This window comes from Archocentrus centrarchus, chromosome 22 (assembly GCF_007364275.1).
Source record: "Archocentrus centrarchus isolate MPI-CPG fArcCen1 chromosome 22, fArcCen1, whole genome shotgun sequence".
In the NCBI taxonomy this organism is placed as follows: domain Eukaryota; kingdom Metazoa; phylum Chordata; class Actinopteri; order Cichliformes; family Cichlidae; genus Archocentrus; species Archocentrus centrarchus.
The window spans coordinates 22,559,371-22,579,189 of record NC_044367.1 but is presented as its reverse complement, the minus strand read 5'-3'; the positions used below and the strand labels follow the sequence as shown (position 1 = coordinate 22,579,189).

The window sequence follows — 19,819 nt, the reverse complement described above, 5'->3', positions numbered from 1 at the left end:
AATTAGCTTTTCCCTCTGAGACAGGATGTTTCTAACTTTAGAAATATTGCGCAAATGCAAAAAAGCGGTCCTGCATATTTGTTGAATATGTGCATTGAAGAACAAATCCTGGTCAAAAATGATTCCAAGATTTCTCACAGTGTTACTGGAGGCCAAAGTAATGCCATCCAGAGTAAGTATCTGGTTTGACACCATGTTTCTAAGATTTGTGGTGCCAAGTACAAGAACTTCAGTTTTATCTGAATTTAGAAGCAGGAAATTAGAGGCTTTTATGGCATCCAGGCATCCAGGCCTTTATGTCTTTAACACATTCCTGCAGTATAACTAATTGATGTGCATCATCTGGCTTCATGGCTAGAAAAAGCTGGGTATCATCTGCATAGCAATGAAAATATATGCAATGCTTTCTAATAATACTGCCTAAGGGAAGCATGTATAATGTAAATAAAATTGTTCCTAGCATAGAACCCCCCCCCCCCCCTGCCCATTTTTGGTCACGGCGGCTTTTATCCACAGTAGATAAACAGGACAGGAAATGGAGGGGGGGAGGACACGCGGGCAAACTGGCAACAGGCTGGGACTCTAACCTGTGCTGCCCACACCGTAACGCGGCATATGTATGTGGTCACTGGCTTCACCACTAAGCCACCCGGGTTTCTGCTTCTAGGGACTTGTTGCAGACTCCACTGTGTTGAGTTTGCATGTTCTCCCCATGTCTGCGTGGGTTTGCTCCGGGTACTCCGGTTTCCCCTCACAGTCCAAAGACATGCAGTTACTGGGGTTAGGTTAATTGGTGATTCTAAATTGCCCATAGGTGTGAATGTGAGTGTGAATGGTTGTCTGTATCAATGTGTTAGCCCTGCAACAGGCTGGCGACCTGTACAGGGTGTACCCTGCCTCTTGCCCTATGACAGTTGGGATAGGCTTCTTTTGAATTTTTAAGTTTAAATCATTTTTTGTTGATTTTTTGTTTGTTTTTTGGTGGTCTGGGAGCAGGCACCGTCTCTATGGGGATGGGGTTTGGGGGGATGGCAGGAGGAGAGGAGCTGCAGAGAGGCGTGTAAGACTGCAACTCTGCTTCCTGGTCTCAACCCTGGGTAGTCAGGTTTTAGGAGGGTTAATAAATTCAGCCAGATTTCTAGAAATGAGAGCTGCTCCATCCAAAGTGGGATGGATGCCGTCTCTCCTAAAAAGACCAGGTTTTCCCCAGAAGCGTTCCCAATTATCTATAAAGCCCACATCGTTTTTCGACACCACTCAGACAGCCACCAATTCAAGAACATGTGGCTAAATGTGTTGCTTTTGGCCCGATTGAGGAATTTCACAAGCTGACTTGTTGTAGAGGTGGCGTCCCATTACAGTGCCATGCTTGAATTCATTGAGCTCTTTAGAATGACCCATTGTTTCACAAATGTTTGTAAAAGCAGACTGCATGGCTAGGCACTTGATTTTATACATCTCTGGCACTGGGACTGAAAACACCTGAATTCAGTGATTAAGAGGTGTGGCCAAATAGTTTTTGTCTATACAGCGTATATAATAATGAACCAGCAGTCCTGGTGCTGAAAATACAGAAAATATCTGTGTATGTGGTAATATCTTTGTTATTGACCACCGTGGCCCCACCCCCCACTGTCAAAGCCCTGACCCTGAAAAGTATTGCATTTGTTTTGCATCTGCTTGGTGGATTCACTCCCTGTGTTCATTGCTGTGAAACCATCAGGGATATTTCAGTGGAAACACATTCTGGGACGTTTCATTATAAAACTTTTAAAGGGTTGCACCATCCATCCGGGAAACCCCACCACTGTCCACCCACATACAGACTTTTGTTGACTTGTCCTCTTTGGGACTTCTTCACAGGAAGGTTTCTCTTGAGCCTGAAGCAAACAAAGAACCATCCACACGGTCAAATTATCTCTGCCAGAATCAGCCCCGAAGTCCTTGCTCCATGCAGATTTCCAATAAAGCGAAAGCAATGCCTTCTTTCTTCTGTTGTTCTTAGCCATGTGGATAATGGATGACACATCTGATCACACTGCACTCAGCAGACAGTGAGCTCACTCACTTTGAGAATTGTCAGTCCCCTCCACAGCTTTATTGGACAGGAATAAAAAAAATATATACCTTTTGAACTCCTCGTACTTCCTTTAACTTCACCAGGAAAGGTTTCCTCTCATTTCTCTGTTTTGTTGTCATCACAAGGATATGGGACCTGGGCCTCTGCCCTCTTTCTACAGTACACTCAGATTTCCTCTTGAACTTATTGGGGTGAGTTGGGTGCGTAGCAGATGGACCAAATTTTAACTTCCTTCTCAGTATTTGGATCTGCAATCTGTAAATGTTCAGCAGTTTGTAGCACCACTTGCCACTTTCTACTGATCCACTGTGTGTGGCCAGTCTGAGGTCCTTGTAAGATAAACATGTCGTTAGTTTAGAACAGAATAAAGGAAATGATTCCAATGAAGATAACTTGTCCTGAAGTTACCACAAGGTTCATTTCCCCTGTAGACATACACACAATTTCTGACCATCTATATCCATGGTGTCTGCGGTGTACCTGCACAGTTATATGCTGAGGACTTCTGACTAAACGCTGATATATCCAGCCATCCATCCATTTTCTTCCACTCAGCCAATTCAGGGTCACAGAGGGGGGGCTGAAGCACATCCAAGCTGCCACAGGGCAAAAGGCAGGGTACACCCTGGACAGGTCATGCCAGTATTTATACTGTCTATATTTAAACTGCTTTACCCTGCTTGCAATTGATGTGCATCTGCAAGCCCTCCTTGCACCAGCTTCTCCTATTCATGTTGTTTCTGACTTAATATCATCCCTGCTATCATTTATGCCTGCTCTGTTCTTTTCTTCTTTCTTGCTGCTACGTTCCCCTTCTCCAGTTTTCCATCTGACTGCTTGATAGGTCCCACAGTATATCTGCAAATCATGATCACTGCAGACAGGTGTGTGTGTGTGTGTGTGTGTGTGTGTGTGTGTGTGTGTGTGTGTGTGTGTGTGTGTGTGTGTGTGTGTGTGTGTGTGTGTGTGTGTGTGTGTGTGTGTTTTACTCAAGGGATCCAGAAAAAATTAAATAAATTTGTACTGTTGGGGACACTATCCCCAACCTTGACCTCATTCTACAGCCCTATTAGGAATTTGATCCCTTCCCAAAATATAAGGGCTGCCTCACATTACTTTGAGGAAACCTTATGGAGAAAACATAAATGTGTGCTGAGTGAAGGGAATTTGCACTGCAGAAAGAGATGACAGCAAGGGTTTAAGATAGGGTTATGACTGCTTGTGACAGAGCTTTCACTAACAGGCAGGTGTTGGCTCATTTATGCCAACAATAAGTCAGGGTTAGAGCAGGGTTTTTGTTTTTTTGGGGGTTTTTTTAGAGCGAATGACCTGTAATGTGGTGATATTTTTTTAGCAGAGAGAAAAAGTGGCTTATTTCTATATCTCAGATGAGTGAGAATTGCACAAAGGGAATCAGGATCAGAAGCTAATCCAAGATGAGGTGACACCTCCTTTCTAATTAAAAGCTGCTTATTACAAGCAACATCATGTGTTCAAAATGCAACAAGTGTGTGCTCAGCACTGTGTCAGTGAATGTCCACTTCCTCTGTTTATTCTGTCAGCCAGGTCTCCATCCTCCTCTAGTTAATAAAACTTGTTTGTGCAGAGTGACTCATGCTCTATTTTTGTCTCCTTCTGGTCTCAACCTGCTTTCTGCTGTTCCAGTGACCATCTGAAAATCAGCCTCAGCTTTTGTCAAGCCGCCACCATGTGTTCACTGCATATTGGTTACACATGCTGTTACTTTGATCTACAAATGAGTGGGAACAAGAAGAAAATAAGAATCAAAGGAAATATGTTTTTTGTTGTTTGAATGGGACAAAGGCTGCAAATGGAAAATTAATCTCCCCCTTTGTTTTTTGTTTCCACCATGTGTGCTGGTTTATCAGGACTCAGATTACTCTCACACAACCCTTATTGCAACAACATTATTTTAAAAATCTACTCTCGTCACTTGACTCCTCTGTCATCCCCAGACTCCCATGAACCAGGCGTCCACTCGTTCCCACTGTATATTTACTGTGCACCTATGCAGGCGTGAGCCCGGTTCAGCCACCCTGCAGCGATCTAAGCTCCACCTGGTGGATCTGGCAGGATCGGACAGAGTTAGCAAGACTGGTTTAAATGGGCAGCTGCTCACTGATGCAAAGTATATCAACCTCTCCCTCCACTACCTGGAACAGGTAGACACCTTTTTTTTCTTTGTTTAAAGTTATATAGTAATAGAGTTTAAAATGTAAAAACATATTATTGTAAAAAAATGTAATCCATCAGTGTTGTTTGCATGTTTGTTTTGTTGTTATGATATTAAACAGCAGTTTAATGCTTTCCCAAAGGACTTAGGCTGCTTAATTTGTACTTCTTTCATCGAGTTAATAACAGACTGCAAATAATCATCCACTGGTTTGGAAAGTCCAGTTTTGAAAACCCGGGCTGGCCATTTTGGCGACACAAGCATACTGACACAATAGTGAATCCCAGAGTAGGCTTTCTCTGAAAGATACTCAGTTTTATCTTGAAAGAAAGTTGAAACACAGAGAAATAAATACAAACCAATACTCAAGATGTAAACAGAACCCAGAATACAAAAGTAGCCTAACCTGAAAGACTAAAAACCCAAAAGATAACCTAAAATACAAAACTCAATACATTGGCTCAGAGACCCATGACATACTCACTCAATTTTTTTTCAGTTCTTTAAGTTCCACATTGTAGAATAATACCAGCATTGCTGGAAATATACACTAATTACATAAGAGCAGAGCAAGAGCAGTCTGAGAAAACTCCCTGCAAATCATGCATGAACTGAGTCCCTGAATACAGATCACTTTGTGACATTTTGTTGAACATAATCAGGATATCTCACAGTTGTTTCTATGTCAGTTTGATATGTATTTGTGAAGATATAACATGAAATATCCAGTGTTGCCCTACTTCACAATGTGTAATCCTGATAACAAGCACATTAACTGAACTAATCACACACACACACACACATATATATATATATATATATATATATATATATATATATATATATATATATATATATATATATATATATATATATATATATATCACTTCCTTGATTGAGGTAATTAATAAGAAAACAGTGTGACCATAAAAAAGCATAGATCATATTTTAGATTCCTCAGTGGCTACAGTTTGCCTCCATGAAATTTTGCAAACTGCACCATCTTCACAATTCATCTCAGAAGATGTAACAGAGTGCCACAAAAGTAGTAGTGAAATAAATTACTCTACAGTGAGTAAACAAGTAACACAGTGTATAGTTTTAAAAAAGTGATGAGTAATACATTATTTATTTATTTATTTTTTTTGAGAATGGAGGTAGTGACACTGGTTTTTGAATCCTCACTGTTGAACTTTAAAGTTTGTGTTTCAACTGCTGTCATGTTGGTTTTTTTGGAGCCAGATGTTACTTTATACAGTGCCTTGCGAAAGTATTCGGCCCCCTTGAACTTTTCAACCTTTTGCCACATTTCAGGCTTCAAACATAAAGATATAAAATTTTAATTTTTTGTGAAGAATCAACAAGTGGGACACAATCGTGAAGTGGAATGAAATTTATTGGATGTGTCAAACTTTTTTAACAAATAAAAAACTGAAAAGTGGGGCGTGCAATATTATTCGGCCCCTTTACTTTCAGTGCAGCAAACTCACTCCAGAAGTTCAGTGAGGATCTCTGATCCAATGTTGTCCCAAATGACTGATGATGATAAATTGAATCCACCTGTGTGTAATCAAGTCTCCGTATAAATGCACCTGCTCTGTGATAGTCTCAGGGTTCTGTTCAAAGCGCAGAGAGCATCATGAAGACCAAGGAACACACCAGGCAGGTCCGAGATACTGTTGTGGAGAAGTTCAAAGCCGGATTTGGATACAAAAAGATTTCCCAAGCTTTAAACATCTCAAGGAGCACTGTGCAAGCAATCATATTGAAATGGAAGGAGTATCAGACCACTGCAAATCTACCAAGACCCGGCCGTCCCTCTAAACTTTCATCTCAAACAAGGAGAAGACTGATCAGAGATGCAGCCAAGAGGCCCATGATGACTCTGGATGAACTGCAGAGATCTACAGCTGAGGTGGGAGAGTCTGTCTATAGGGCAACAATCAGTCGTACACTGCACAAATCTGGCCTTTATGGAAGAGTGGCAAGAAGAAAGCCCTTTCTCAAAGATATCCGTAAAAAGTCTCGTTTAAAGTTTGCCACAAGCCACCTGGGAGACACACCAAACATGTGGAAGAAGGTGCTCTGGTCAGATGAAACCAAAATCGAACTGTTTGGCCACAATGCAAGACGATATGTTTGGCATAAAAGCAACACAGCTCATCACCCTGAACACACCATCCCAAACATCAAACATGGTGGTGGCAGCATCATGGGACGGAGATTTATCTTCCAGCAAGACAATGATCCAAAACATAAAGCCAAATCTACAATGGAATGGTTCACAAATAAACGTATCCAGGTGTTGGAATGGCCAAGTCCAAGTCCAGACCTGAATCCAATCGAGGATCTGTGGAAAGAGCTGAAGACTGCTGTTCACAAACGTTCTCCATCCAGCCTCACTGAGCTCGAGCTGTTTTGCACGGAAGAATGGGCAAGAATTTCAGTCTCTCGATGTGCAAAACTGATAGAGACTTACCCCAAGCGACTTGCAGCTGTAATTGCAGAAAAAGGTGGCGCTACAAAGTATTAACGCAAAGGCCGAATAATATTGCACGCCCCACTTTTCAGTTTTTATTTGTTAAAAAAGTTTGACACATCCAGTAAATTTCATTCCACTTCACGATTGTGTCCCACTTCTTGTTGATTCTTCACGAAAAATTTTAATTTTATATCTTTATGTTTGAAGCCTGAAATGTGGCAAAAGGTTGAAAAGTTCAAGGGGGCCAAATACTTTCGCAAGGCGCTGTAGTCCCTCCTCAGCTCTGCAGATGGAAGCATGTAGCCCAGGACTGCCCAAACTACTTCAGCAGTCTACAAACAGAAACCAGGTTTCTGTAGTTCTTATTTTACATGTCAGCTCTTTTTTTCTTCCTCAGGTGATCATAGCACTGTCAGAGAAGAATCGTTCTCATATTCCCTACAGAAACTCCATGTTAACGTCTGTGCTGAGGGATAGCCTTGGGGGCAACTGCATGACCACCATGATCGCCACTATGGCGGTCGAGAAAAGGAATCTTGAGGTAAGCATGGACACCATGAGGACATTTTCAGACAAAGTAGCCTCCTAGATTCCCTCAGAAAACAATATTTTATTATAGTTTTAGAACCCTACTTTTGTGGGTGTGCTTTGTAAAGAAAGTCTTAGCTTTGAGTGTCTACATGCATTCCTTTGAGGAAATGTGTCATATGATTACTAAATTATGGCATAATCAGGGGTATTAATATTCTTTCCCTCCTGCAGAGAAACACTAACAGATTTTTCAAATTGTTTTCCTCAGGAGTCCATTTCGACATGTCGCTTTGCTCAGCGTGTGGCTCTCATCAAGAATGAGGCAATATTGAACGAAGAACTGGATCCTGCACTGGTGAGACAATCAGACACTCGCACTGCTTCACCAGGCCCTCGAAATACTGACACTGAGCCACACAATCATACCACAGACGCATGACTTAATGTGCCATTTTTATTTGGCCAGACCCTCCCTTAGGCTTCCAGACCTTAAATTGATCGGCGAATGAACGGCAGTGAGGATCCAGCTTCTAAACTAAGTGTAACCCACCATGTGCTTAAGTGTCCTCTTTAGGTTTCCAACACCAAGTTAGTTTTTCCAGTGTGACACAGTCTGTCTGAAAGAAGCCGTTTTCCACCCTCAGCACGTGGACGCCCGTCCGTCCTGTGATATTTAGACTGCTCACACGTCCTGTTTGCAATCCCTCTCTGTCCTGTTTACATGCCTCAGATTCTGTTATGGCATATTCTCTCCCAATAATTTACAGCCTCTTGAAAAAACATCCAGCTGGAGTCTGGAGTGTGCATATATCTTTACACACAGTCATGCAAGGAAGCTGAAATTGTATGTGTGGCCAGATCGAGAAATTTTTCCACAGATGTAGTTTTTGTTTGATATCTATACAGTATATTAGGGAGTGACTGATATGTTTTCTTTTTTCAGTGCCAATAGTGGGTTTTAGTATTCAGTTCAATTCAGTTTTGTTTATATAGCACTAAATCATAACTGTCACCTCAAGGTGACTGTTTAAGTAGACAGATAACCAATATTTGCAAGAATCTTTGGATTTTAAAGATGTAATGGGTAATGTGTTAGGAATGAAAGCGTCACGGTCAGTGCTGGGATGAGGACCCAAATGCAAGACGCCAAGAAAGCTAGATTCATTTAAAGCAGGGCTCTTCAACTCCAGGCCTCAGGAGCCCCTGTCCTGCAGGTTTTAGATGTGTCTCTGCTTCAACACACCTGAGTCAAATATAGAAGTCATTAGCAGGACTCTGGAGAACTTGACTGCATACTGAGGAGGTAATTCAGCCATTTGATTCAGGTGTGTTGGATCAGGGACACATCTAAAAGCTGCAGGACAGTTGCTCGCAAGGCCTGGAGTTGAAGAGTCCTGATTTAAAGGAAACAAGTTTATTGTGGTCTGTAGAATCCAATAAGGCAGTGAATATAAGAGAGAGACGAAAAGACAACTAAAAATAACACTTAAAATATAAACTAGGACTAAATACAAGGAGACACAGGGGCAGAAAAACAGATGAACTGACAAAGGACGAGGGGAGACTGAGACAGTAAATACACAGGAGGGTGATTAGAGAAGTGGAGACAGCTGAGGCAGAATAGCTGAACAGAATAACACTAATGAGACAACGGGAAGCAAAACTGAACACAACGCACAGGAAACAGGAAACTGGCAAAATAAAGCAGAAAGAGAGTAAGCAGGGATACAAACGCAGACTTAACAGATAGGGAGGAAGGTAAAAAATATAGAAACAGGACACGGAGACAAAACACACAGGGACACAGATATGGAGAGTGACCTGGGGGAAACACAGGAAAACAGGGAATCTAATATAAATAAACTATGCTTGAGAACATTAATAACAAAAGTAACGCCTGAAAACAAACTGCAAAACCATAATGAAGCTAAGTCAAAAGCAAACTAAGAAACACAACTGAAGAACTGCTTCATTTTAAATAAAATTAACAAACATTTGCAATTCGAGCAGCAGCAGTCCCAAAATGCACAAAAAAAAGTTATGGTTGAAGTATTAGCTGTTGTGGTTTTCCAGCAACAGTTTTTAAGTAGCCTGAGTCTTTTATTTTTACTTGCAAAAGTATTCATACCCCTTGAACTTTTCCATATTTTGTCACATTACACCCACAAGGATAAATATATTTCACTGGAATTTAATGTGAAAGACCAACACAAAGTGGTATACAATTGTGAAGGGGAAAGAAAATTATACATGATTCAAAACATTTTTTACAAATAAAAAACTGAAAAGTGCGGTGTGCAAAAGTATTCAGCCCCCCTGAGTCAATCCTTTGTGGAACCACCTTTTGCTGCAATTCCAGCTGCAAGTCTTTTAGGGTACGTATGTCTCCACCAGCTTTGCACATCTAGTGACTGAAATTCTTGCCCATTCTTCTTTGCAAAACAGCTCAAGCTCAGTCAGATTAGATGGAGAGCGTTTGTGAACAGCAGTTTTCAGATCTTGCCACAAATTCTCGATTGGGTTTAGGTCTGGACTTTGACTGGGCCGTTCTAACACATGAATATGTTTTGCTTTAAACCATTCCATTGTAGCCCTGGCTTTATGTTTAGGGTCGTTGTCCTGCTGGAAGGTGAACCTCTGCCCCAGTCTCAAGTCTTTTTTCAGACTCCAACAGGTTTTCTTCCAAGATTGCCCTGTATTTGGCTCCATCCATCTTCCCATCAACTCTGACCAACTTCCCTGTCCCTGCTGAAGAGAAGCAGCCCCAGAGCACGATGCTGCCACCACCATATTTGATCGTTGGGTCGTTGATCTGCTGGAAGGTGAACCTCCGCCCCAGTCTCAATTTAGTCACCATATTTGACAGTGGGGATGGTGTGTTCAGAGTGATGCGCAGTGTTAATTCTCCGCCACACATAGCGTTTTGCATTTTGGCCAAAAAGCCTTGTCTTGGTAGGTTTACAGTTGTGCCATACTCTTTCCATTTCCAGATAATGGATTGAACAGTGCTCTGTGAGATGTTCAAAGCTTGGGAAATCTTTTTATAGCCTAAGCCTGCTTTAAACTTCTCCACAACCTTATTCCTGACCTGTCTGCTGTGTTCTTTGGACTTCATGATGCTGTTTACTGCCCAATATTCTCTTAACCAACCTCTGAGGCCTTCACGGAGCAGCTGTATTTGTACTGAGATTAGATTACACACAGGTGGACTCTTTTTAGTCATTAGCAATCATCAGGCAACGTCTGAATGCAATTGGTTGCACTCAGAGAAAAGGGGGCTGAATACTTTTGCACACCGAATGTTTCAGTTTGAGATTTGTAAAATGTTTTGAATCATGTATAATTTTCATTCCACTTCACAATTGTATACCACTTTGTGTTGGTCTTTCACATTAAATTCCAGTTAAATATATTTGTTTGTGGTTGTAATGTGACAAAATATGGAAAAGTTCAAGGGGTATGAATACTTTTGCAAGCCACTATAAATACTTTAGAATACCCATCACACCTTCCACTGTTGCAGTGTGCAGATGGGGTAGTTGCTACATGGGGGGGTATACTGTAGTAAGTCACCACTGCTGTGTGTGTGCTTCCTCTGCTCCCACCCTATCAACAGCTACTGTATTACTGCTGCTGCTAAGATTTGGCTGGCCACTTGCAAACCCCACAGAGGTATTTTTAAGAGAGTCTGCGGCCAGCTCAGTAATTGTGACAGTGTCTGGCTGCTCCCAGCCGGGTCCGGCACAGTTACAGCTCCAGGCAAACCCAACCTCCGTGGGCAAACCTCTTGTGTCTGTTTATGGATTTTTAGTGTGTTTCTCATTTTGTGTTCATTGCTTCTGTCTCTCATCTATCTCTCAGCTCAGTTTACTGAGGAAAATGCAAAGCCAGCAGCAGCGCAGTGTGCAGATTGGAGTGATGTCATATATTGTGGTTTGGGGGGACACACTGACTCCAATTTTTGGCCTGCCCCGTCTGAAGGCACACTGTCTCTTGGACTCGCTGGCTTTGGTGATTTGAAACCTGAAGTTTGCTTTTCACAACAATTTGTCTGGTCCTACACTGTAGTCTGCAAGCTTCAAATCCTGAAGAGCAGGAAACCAGCCAGACCAGACAAAACACTGAACACGTCTCTCATGGACAGGCAACGAATGATGTGTTGAAAGTGACCCGTGATCACGATGAAGTCAGCCACAGTGGCCGCACCATATAAGGTTGCCTCTGTTAGTTCCTCTAAGAGCACTAATGCCGATGTTAATCCTTCATTTAGACCCGGCTGATCCTGATCTGCATTCGTGGACATTGTCAGATCACACTGATGCATTTATGCGCTTATTTTGCCATTACATTTCTTTATTCTTAAAATTGTCAGAAATGTTGACCTTGAGGTTATGCAGTTGAGCAGAGGTTAACTTGGTGACTCTCCTAAACTTAAAGCCACCATTCACAAAAACACAAACAGGGTCCAGCTTTAAAGGACAGCTTTGATTAGTGGATACCTGTGAGTCAAACAGAAGCTTGCTTATCACCAACCAGCGAGACATGCTCTGGAAGCTTGTGTGAAAATTCCTGTATGGGGTCTTTCATCCTGGGTCTCCCGTCTATCTCGTCAAAGTGATTCATTAGGACAGAGCTGAGACTGGACGCGTGTGGTTTAGTGCAGTGGTTTCCAACCTTTTTCATCTGAAGAAGCAAGAACACCTCACCTGTTTAAATGTGTTCTTTTAAGCTTATCTTAACCTGAATTTTCTTTTCTGCTTTTATTGATTGCGTTGCTGTTTTCACTGTTTTCATCCTACTTTTAGCTTAGATTATATTTAACAGCTCTTTATTATGGTTACGGCCTAATTTTAACTGTTTCTTTATCTATACTGTTAGCTCACAGTTTCACTTGTTTGTACATGCTAACTTTTTAGGCCTATTTTTGTGCTAGCAGTTCAAACTACTAGTTAAAAAAAGTCAAACTCTTATTAATTTTATCTTGTATGTTTTGCCAACATTTAGTTTCTTTATCTAGAGTGTTCACTAACAAATCCAACAGTTTGGCTGTACTTTTATCTAGTTAGACACATTCCTCCATTCATCTATACTGTCAGCAAACAATTTCAACTGCTACTGTACCTAAACTATTAACTAATAAATTCCAGCTTTATATTTGTAGTTTTAGCTAGCCATTTTACCTGTTTATCCAGTATGCTTAACTAGCAGTTTGTTTATCTACATTCACCAGCTACTTCATTAGGTATACCTGTTCAACTTCTCATTAACTCAAGGATCTAATCAGCAGTTTAATGCATTTAGGCACACAGCCACGATCAAGACGCCCTGCAGAAGTTTAATCCGAGCATCAAAATGGGGAAGAAAGGTGATTTAAGTGACTTTGAATGTGGCATGATTGGTGGTGATCTACTGGGAATTTTCCACGCAACCTCCTCTAGGGTTTACAGCGAATGATCTGAAAAAGAGAAGATATCCAGTGAGTGGCAGTTCTCTGGGTGAAAATGCCTTCTTGTTGTCAGAGGTCAGAGGAGGATGGCCAGATTGCTTCAAGTTGATGGGAAAACATCGCTAACTCAAATAGCTACTCATTCAGTATGCAGAAGTATGCAGAAAAGCATCTCTGAATGTACAACATCTCAAACTCTGAAGCAGATGGGCTAAAGCAGCAGAAGACCACACCATGTAGCTCTCCTGTCAGCTAAGAACACGTGCTTACATGTGCTCACCAAAATTGGACTATAGAAAACTGAAAATGACTTGTAGCAATGGTTCAGCCTGGTGGTGGTGCAGTGGTGTGGGGGATATTTTGTTGGCACACTTTAGGCCTCTTAGTAGTTTGTTTAAACGCCACAGCCTACCTGAGTAGTGTTCATGACCATACCCATGCATGGATATGGTCAGCTGACCATTTTCATGAATGTGACATAGAATTCACTGAACTCAAATGGCCTCCACAGTCAGATGCACCATTGGATCAATGGTGCATCTTTAGGATGAGGTGTAACCAAAAATTTACATCAATCATGTGGAGCCAACAAATCTGCAGTAACTGTGTGATGCTATCATGTCAATATGGACAAAAATCTCACAGGAATATTTCCAGCACCTTGTTGAATGTATGCCACAAAAAATTAAGGCAGTTCTGAAGGCAAAGGTGGGGTTCGACCCAGTGCTTGCCAGACCTACCTAATAGAGTGGCTGGATATTGTTAGCTGACAATTTTAAACCACTCATTTATAGTTTTAGCACATAGTTTCAGTAGTTTCCATACTGTAACCTTGGATAAAAGATAAGATGGACTAAATGAAACTGAAATTTGTGCTTCTTAAAACTGTTCCGGTAAAGGTAATCCTTTCATTAAATATAATTAAAGCTATGTCTTTATACCCCAAGTTACTGCAGTAATAGCGCATCCCTTCAGTTACTTGTACTCCCAGTTGGGAATCACTGGTTTAGTGCAAAGTTTCTTGTTTTAGTCTGTAATGCCTGAATAGTGCCATACCATGCAAGCAACCCAGCCCATGTGCTCTCATTTTGTTATGGAAGATGAAAACCTAGCCTACATTTAGTTGTAATGGGAAACTATGCCTAATCTTCCTTCATAAAACGGGCCCTGTAATAGCAGCATGTTTGTGAGTGGCATACTGCGTAACATCGTACATATACATTTTTAAGGTGTAACCTGTGGTTATACTGCAGTGCTTACACTTTACTGTGGGTGGCTATTTGCACAGGATGGAGGTTATATTTTCTAGAAGAGGAGGTATAATTTAAAGTTAGGGCTGTTTAATGTTTCAAAGTTAATTGTGTTTGTCAGTACATAGACTGTGACAGACACACATGTACTGTAGAGAGATTTTCATTATTGGGTTTCCATAGGGTTTGCTGACATCATCAGTCACATGGTCTGAGTTCGTTTTTATTCAGTGCATATATGGAGGCCTGCCCTGAAACTGTGGTGCCAGTGTGGGCTTGGCACTCTGAAATAGACTGTACGATTCTGCTGACCAACAACTGGTGGTCAGCTTTTTGGGGATGCAGCTGGAAGAATTACATCAGACCACGAGCTCCAAAAAAGAGATACAGGGAGCGGCTCTGGTGAGGAGTGGTCAGATGTGGTGTTTGGTGTTATAGTGTACAATAAATACAGGGGTGGGATGATGTGGGGGTGATCAAGGGTGAAAGTTGCAGCTTCCCAAAAAGACGCAACAGATCTGTTTCTTCTCAGGAGCATCTCAAGTTGTGTGTGAGTGTCTGACTGGTTTGGGGTTGAAACTCAATTTGACCTTTGACCTTGAAATAATTCTCTCAGACCTTTTACTCTTTAGCAGTTCTGTGTCAGCAGTGACACTGACTGATTGTTGCACACAGTTGCTATTTTCTGCTGCATTTGCTCTTTGCAGTGGAGCTATTTAACTGGGATTTACACTGAAGTGAGGGTGGTTTTAAGAAAAAGAACAGTTGCCACTTGTGTTTTTAGATGGTTTAGTGTGTTGTTTGATTTTGGGATTTATGTAAAATTTTTATTACAATGGGTTTGGCTTCATTTCAGTAACTACATGATCCATTGACTCTGTTTTCCCCACCATTAACATATAATTACATGTCTCTGTTCTCTTTTGGGACTGGCTCCTCTTTTTTGAACATATTTCCAGTGTGTAAATACCAAGTTATTGGGCCAGTCATTCAGTATGTTTCTGGTTGTCTCTATCCACAATTACCCTTTATCGTAGCACCTTAAATTTAAGTCGTGGCACATGGGGAGTGGGCTCACTTCCAACCTCTCACTTACCATGTGGGATTTAATCCCACTGAACAAGTCTGTTGCAGAAACACAAAAGGATTAAATATGAGGGGTCTTTAAGTGAACTTTCATGGGTGCAAAAATATGGCTGAGAAAGTATTTGCCCCCTTCTAATTTCTTAGTTTTTTTTGCATATTTGTCACACTTACATGTTTCAGATCGTCAAACTAATTTTAATATTAAACAAAGATTGCCTTAGTAAATGCAGTTTTTAAATGATGATTTCATTTATTTATGTCACCCTTGGCAGCAAGAACTGCAATCAAACATTTGCAATAACTGGCAATGAATGTGTCAGATCACCGTGGAGGAATTTTGGCCCAGTCTTCTTTGCAGAATTGTTTTACTGTACTTGTTTTACATGAACGGTCTGTTTAAGGTCATGTCAAAGCATCTCAGTTGGATTTAAGTCCAGACTTTGGCAAGGCCACTCCAAAACTTTTTTTTTTTTTTTTTTGAGCCATTCAGAAGTGGACTTGCTTGTCCAATAAAAGTAGCTGGCGCCATGTGAGCCGTACATGTCACCGCCAGATCGACTGTCTGCTGCATTTTCCACTGTTTGCTGCACATAGTAACACAGAGGATCTAACAACAAATATAGATACTCAAATGACTCAAGCAGTCAAGTTTACAGTGAGAGACAAAAAAAAAAAATAAAAATCCACTTTATGGTCCTGGGTCTGTGACCCAGTGTTTGAGTTTTGGACTCTGAGATTCTTGGTTGCTTTATGATTATATTGTTTGTTTGTTTTGTTGTGTATTTTCCTCTTTATTAGTATATTTACTTCTGTTCTTATTTCTTTCTGCTTTAGTTTAGTTATTTGTTATTCATAGCATTCCCTGGTTTATTTAATATTTATATACAGTGGCTTGCAAAAGTATTCATACCCCTTGAACTTTTCCATATTTTGTCACATTACAACCACAAACATACAAATATATTTCACTGGAATTTAATGTGAAAGACCAACACAAAGTGGTATACAATTGTGAAGTGGAAAGAAAATTATACATGATTCAAAACATTTTTACAAATAAAAAACTGAAAAGTGTGGTGTTCAAAAGTATTCAGCCCCCCTGAGTCAATACTTTGTGGAACCACCTTTTGCTGCAGTTACAGCTACAAGGCTTTTAGGTTATGTCTCCACCAGCTTTGCACATCTAGTGACTGAAATTTTTGCCCATTCTTCTTTGTAAAACAGCTCAAGCTCAGTCAGATTAGATGGAGAGCGTTTGTGAACAGCAGTTTTCAGATCTTGCCACAAATTCTCGATTAGGTTTAGGTCTGTACTTTGACTGGGCCGTTCTAACACATGAATATGTTTTGCTTTAAACCATTCCATTGTAGCCCTGGCCTTAGGTTTAGGGTCGTTGTCCTGCTGGAAGGTGAACCTCCGCCCCAGTCTCAAGTCTTTTTTCAGACTCCAACAGGTTTTCTTCCAAGATTGCCCTGTATTTGGCTCCATCCATCTTCCCATCAACTCTGACCAACTTCCCTGTCCCTGCTGAAGAGAAGCAGCCCCAGAGCATGATGCTGCCACCACCATATTTGACAGTGGGGATGGTGTGTTCAGAGTGATGCGCAGTGTTAATTCTCTGCCACACATAGCGTTTTGCATTTTGGCCAAAAAGTTCAATTTTGGTCTCATCTGACCAAAGCACCTAGTTCCACATGTTTTGTTGTGTCCCCAACATGGCTTCTGGCAAACTGCAAACTGGACTTTTTATGGTTTTCTTTTAACAATGGCTTTCTTCTTGCCACTCTTCCATAAAGACCACATTTGTGCAGTGCACGACTAATAGTTGTCCTGTGGACAGATTCCCCCACCTGAGCTGTGGATCTCTGCATTTGGTCCAGAGTCATCATGGGCCTCTTGGCTGCATCTCTGATCAGTGCTCTCCTTGTTCGGCCTGTAAGTTTAGGTGGACGGCCTTGTCTTGGTAGGTTTACAGTTGTGCCATACTCTTTCCATTTCCAGATAATGGATTGAACAGTGCTCCGTGAGATGTTCAAAGCTTGGGAAATCTTTTTATAGCCTAAGCCTGCTTTAAACCTCTCCACAACCTTATTCCTGACCTGTCTGCTGTGTTCTTTGGACTTCATGATGCTGTTTACTCCCCAATATTCTCTTAACCAACCTCTGAGGCCGTCACGGAGCAGCTGTATTTGTACTGAGATTAGGTTACACACAGGTCGACTCTTTTTAGTCATTAGCAATCATCAGGCAACGTCTGAATGCAATTGGTTGCACTCAGAGAAAAGGGGGCTGAATACTTTTGAACACTGAACGTTTCAGTTTTTTATTTGTAAAAAATGTTTTGAATCATGTATAATTTTCTTTCCACTTCACAATTGTATACCACTTTGTGTTGGTCTTTCACATTAAATTCCAGTGAAATATATTTATGTTTGTGGTTGTAATGTGACAAAATATGGAAAAGTTCAAGGGATGTGAATAGTTTTGCAAGCCACTGTAGTTTTGTGTTTTCTCTTTGGTGTACATAGGTTTTCTAGCTCCATTGTGTTAGAGTTTTTTCTTTGCTCCTTGTGCCAAGCCCCCCTGTGTTTAAGTCTTGTCTGTGTCGTCCCCGTTTTCTTATCACTTGTCTTGTTTGTTGTGATTCTGTTGGCCTGTGCTTTGTCCTCCCCAGCTGTCTCAATCTCCCCGATTACCTGGTATGTGTGTGAATTTAAGGTCTGTTTTCCTTAGTCCATTGTCGCTATGTTGCCTGTCTTCCCTGCAAGCTGTGTGTACCTCTGTTAGTGAGTTTCCCTCTTGTCTCTTAGGCGTTGAGTTGCAGTCTTCAGCTCCGCCTCAACTCTGGGATTTTGTGTTTTGGACATTATATGAAGACTCAGCATTAAAGCTGCGTTTTGAGTTTAAGTTTCTTTGCATCCTGAGTTTGGGTCCAGCTTCCACACAGCCAACACCTGACATCCTCATGTAGTGTCTAGGACATAATCTGCCTTAATATTTAAAGGGGACTTATTCTGCTCATTTCCAACTCCGTATTTTTATTGGACTCTGCTAGAGTTCATGGTTCAAAATAATCCTTGTTTATCTTTTAATGGGCCTTGCTGAAGCCCCTCACTATCTGAAAGAAGCTGCTTCCCCTCATTTGTAATAACTGGCAATGAGTCTTTCACATCACTGTGGAGGAATTTTTGCAGAATTGTTTTTAATTCAGCCACGTCGGAGGGTTTTCGAGCGTGAACGCACTGTTTAAGGTCATGACAAAGCATCTCAGTCAGGAGTCTGGACTTTGACTAGGCCACTCAAAACCGTTTTATTTTTGAGCCTTTCAGAGGTAGACTTTGTTGGTGTGTTTTGGACCATTGTCCTGCTGCATAACCTGAGTGAACTTGAGCTCCAGGGCACAAACTTATGGCAGGACATTCTCCTTTAGGATTTTCTGGTGGAAAGCAGAATTCATGGTCCCATCATTACAGCAAGTCGTCCTGAAGCAGCAAAGCAGCCCCAGATTATCACACTACAAGCACCATGTTTGACTGTTGGTATGATCTTTTTATTACCTCACCCACTGATAGGTGGAGGTCAAAGTTCAAGGTCACCAAAAAAAAATTTAATGTAAAAATCAAATATCTCATCACGGATCATCATTGGGGAAATTTTAAAAATCTTACCTCAGTGAATTTTTACATCTCTAGTGATGAAATTTGGTACTCAGGTATATACAGTTATTATTGATAATTCAATATCTTTTAATTTTAAATTAAAATACTCACAATAATGCAAGGTGAACTATAAACCTAAAAAAAAAAAAATCATACACATATTCAATTCATATCTTGGCAAATGTTTCTTTTTTCATAATTTTTTTTCAGAGGATGCTAGATAAAATATATTTAGATTATATATGCCATTATCTATTCATGTTAATCTATTTTTTTTTTAAATAAAAACATAAAATCATATTTTACAGTTTTTAAAAGCCAATAAAAGAAATCTTTGTGGTGCAGTAATTTATGATGGAGTATGACAGTAGTGGGTGGTATCTATTGCAGCATAATATCAGAAAGATACGTTCGAAAATTTGGTGTGGGGGAGCTACAGTATGTGCTCTATCGAGTGTCTTCTAGTGAAATGCAGTGTTAGTTTTATGCCAGATGTAACAGTTCAAAAAAGTTCAGCTTTGTTTAATCAGTTCTCTGAATAGTTTCCCAAAAGTCTTGGGGATCATCAGGATGTTTTTGGCAAATGTGAGACAAGCCTTTGTGTTCTTTTTGGTCAGCAGTGGTTTTGTCCTTGGAACTCTCCCATGGTTGCCATATTATCCCAGTTTCTTTCTTATTGTTGAATCGTGAACTCTGACCTTAACAGAGGCAATTGAGACCTGCAGTTCTTTAGATGTAGTTCTGGGTTCTTTGATGACCTCCTGTATGAGTCATTGATGTGCTCTTAGAGTAATTTTGGTAGGCCAACCAAACTCCTGGGAAGGTTCACCACTGTTCCAAGTTTTCTCCATTTGTGGATAATGGCTCTCACCGTGGTTTGCTAGAGTTCCAAAGCCTTGGAAATGTCTTTCTAACTTTTTTCAGGCTGATGGATGTCAATGACTTTGTTTCTCAGCTGTTTCTTTAAATTGTGGGATGAGGTCTTGCTATTTGAGATCTTTTAGCCTATTTAACTTTGTCATACAGGCTCTATTTAAGTGATTTCTTAATTCAAAAGATCTGGCAGTAGTCAGGCCTGGGTGTGGCTAGTG

The 19,819-nt window shown here is 40.8% G+C and overlaps 1 protein-coding gene across 5 annotated transcripts in view; it reads left to right on the top strand.

Moving 5' to 3' along the window:
- Positions 1-19,819, top strand: part of kif6 (kinesin family member 6) — a 77,912-nt gene that overhangs the window by 18,995 nt on the left and 39,098 nt on the right. For 4 of the 5 annotated variants that reach the window (XM_030719077.1, XM_030719079.1, XM_030719078.1 and 1 more), the window contains 3 exons: positions 4,057-4,263; positions 7,154-7,297; positions 7,556-7,642. In XM_030719077.1, coding sequence (XP_030574937.1) covers positions 4,057-4,263; positions 7,154-7,297; positions 7,556-7,642 — 438 coding nt within the window. The remainder of the gene's footprint in view (positions 1-4,056; positions 4,264-7,153; positions 7,298-7,555; positions 7,643-19,819) is intronic. The other variant, XM_030719080.1, reaches the window with a different exon arrangement.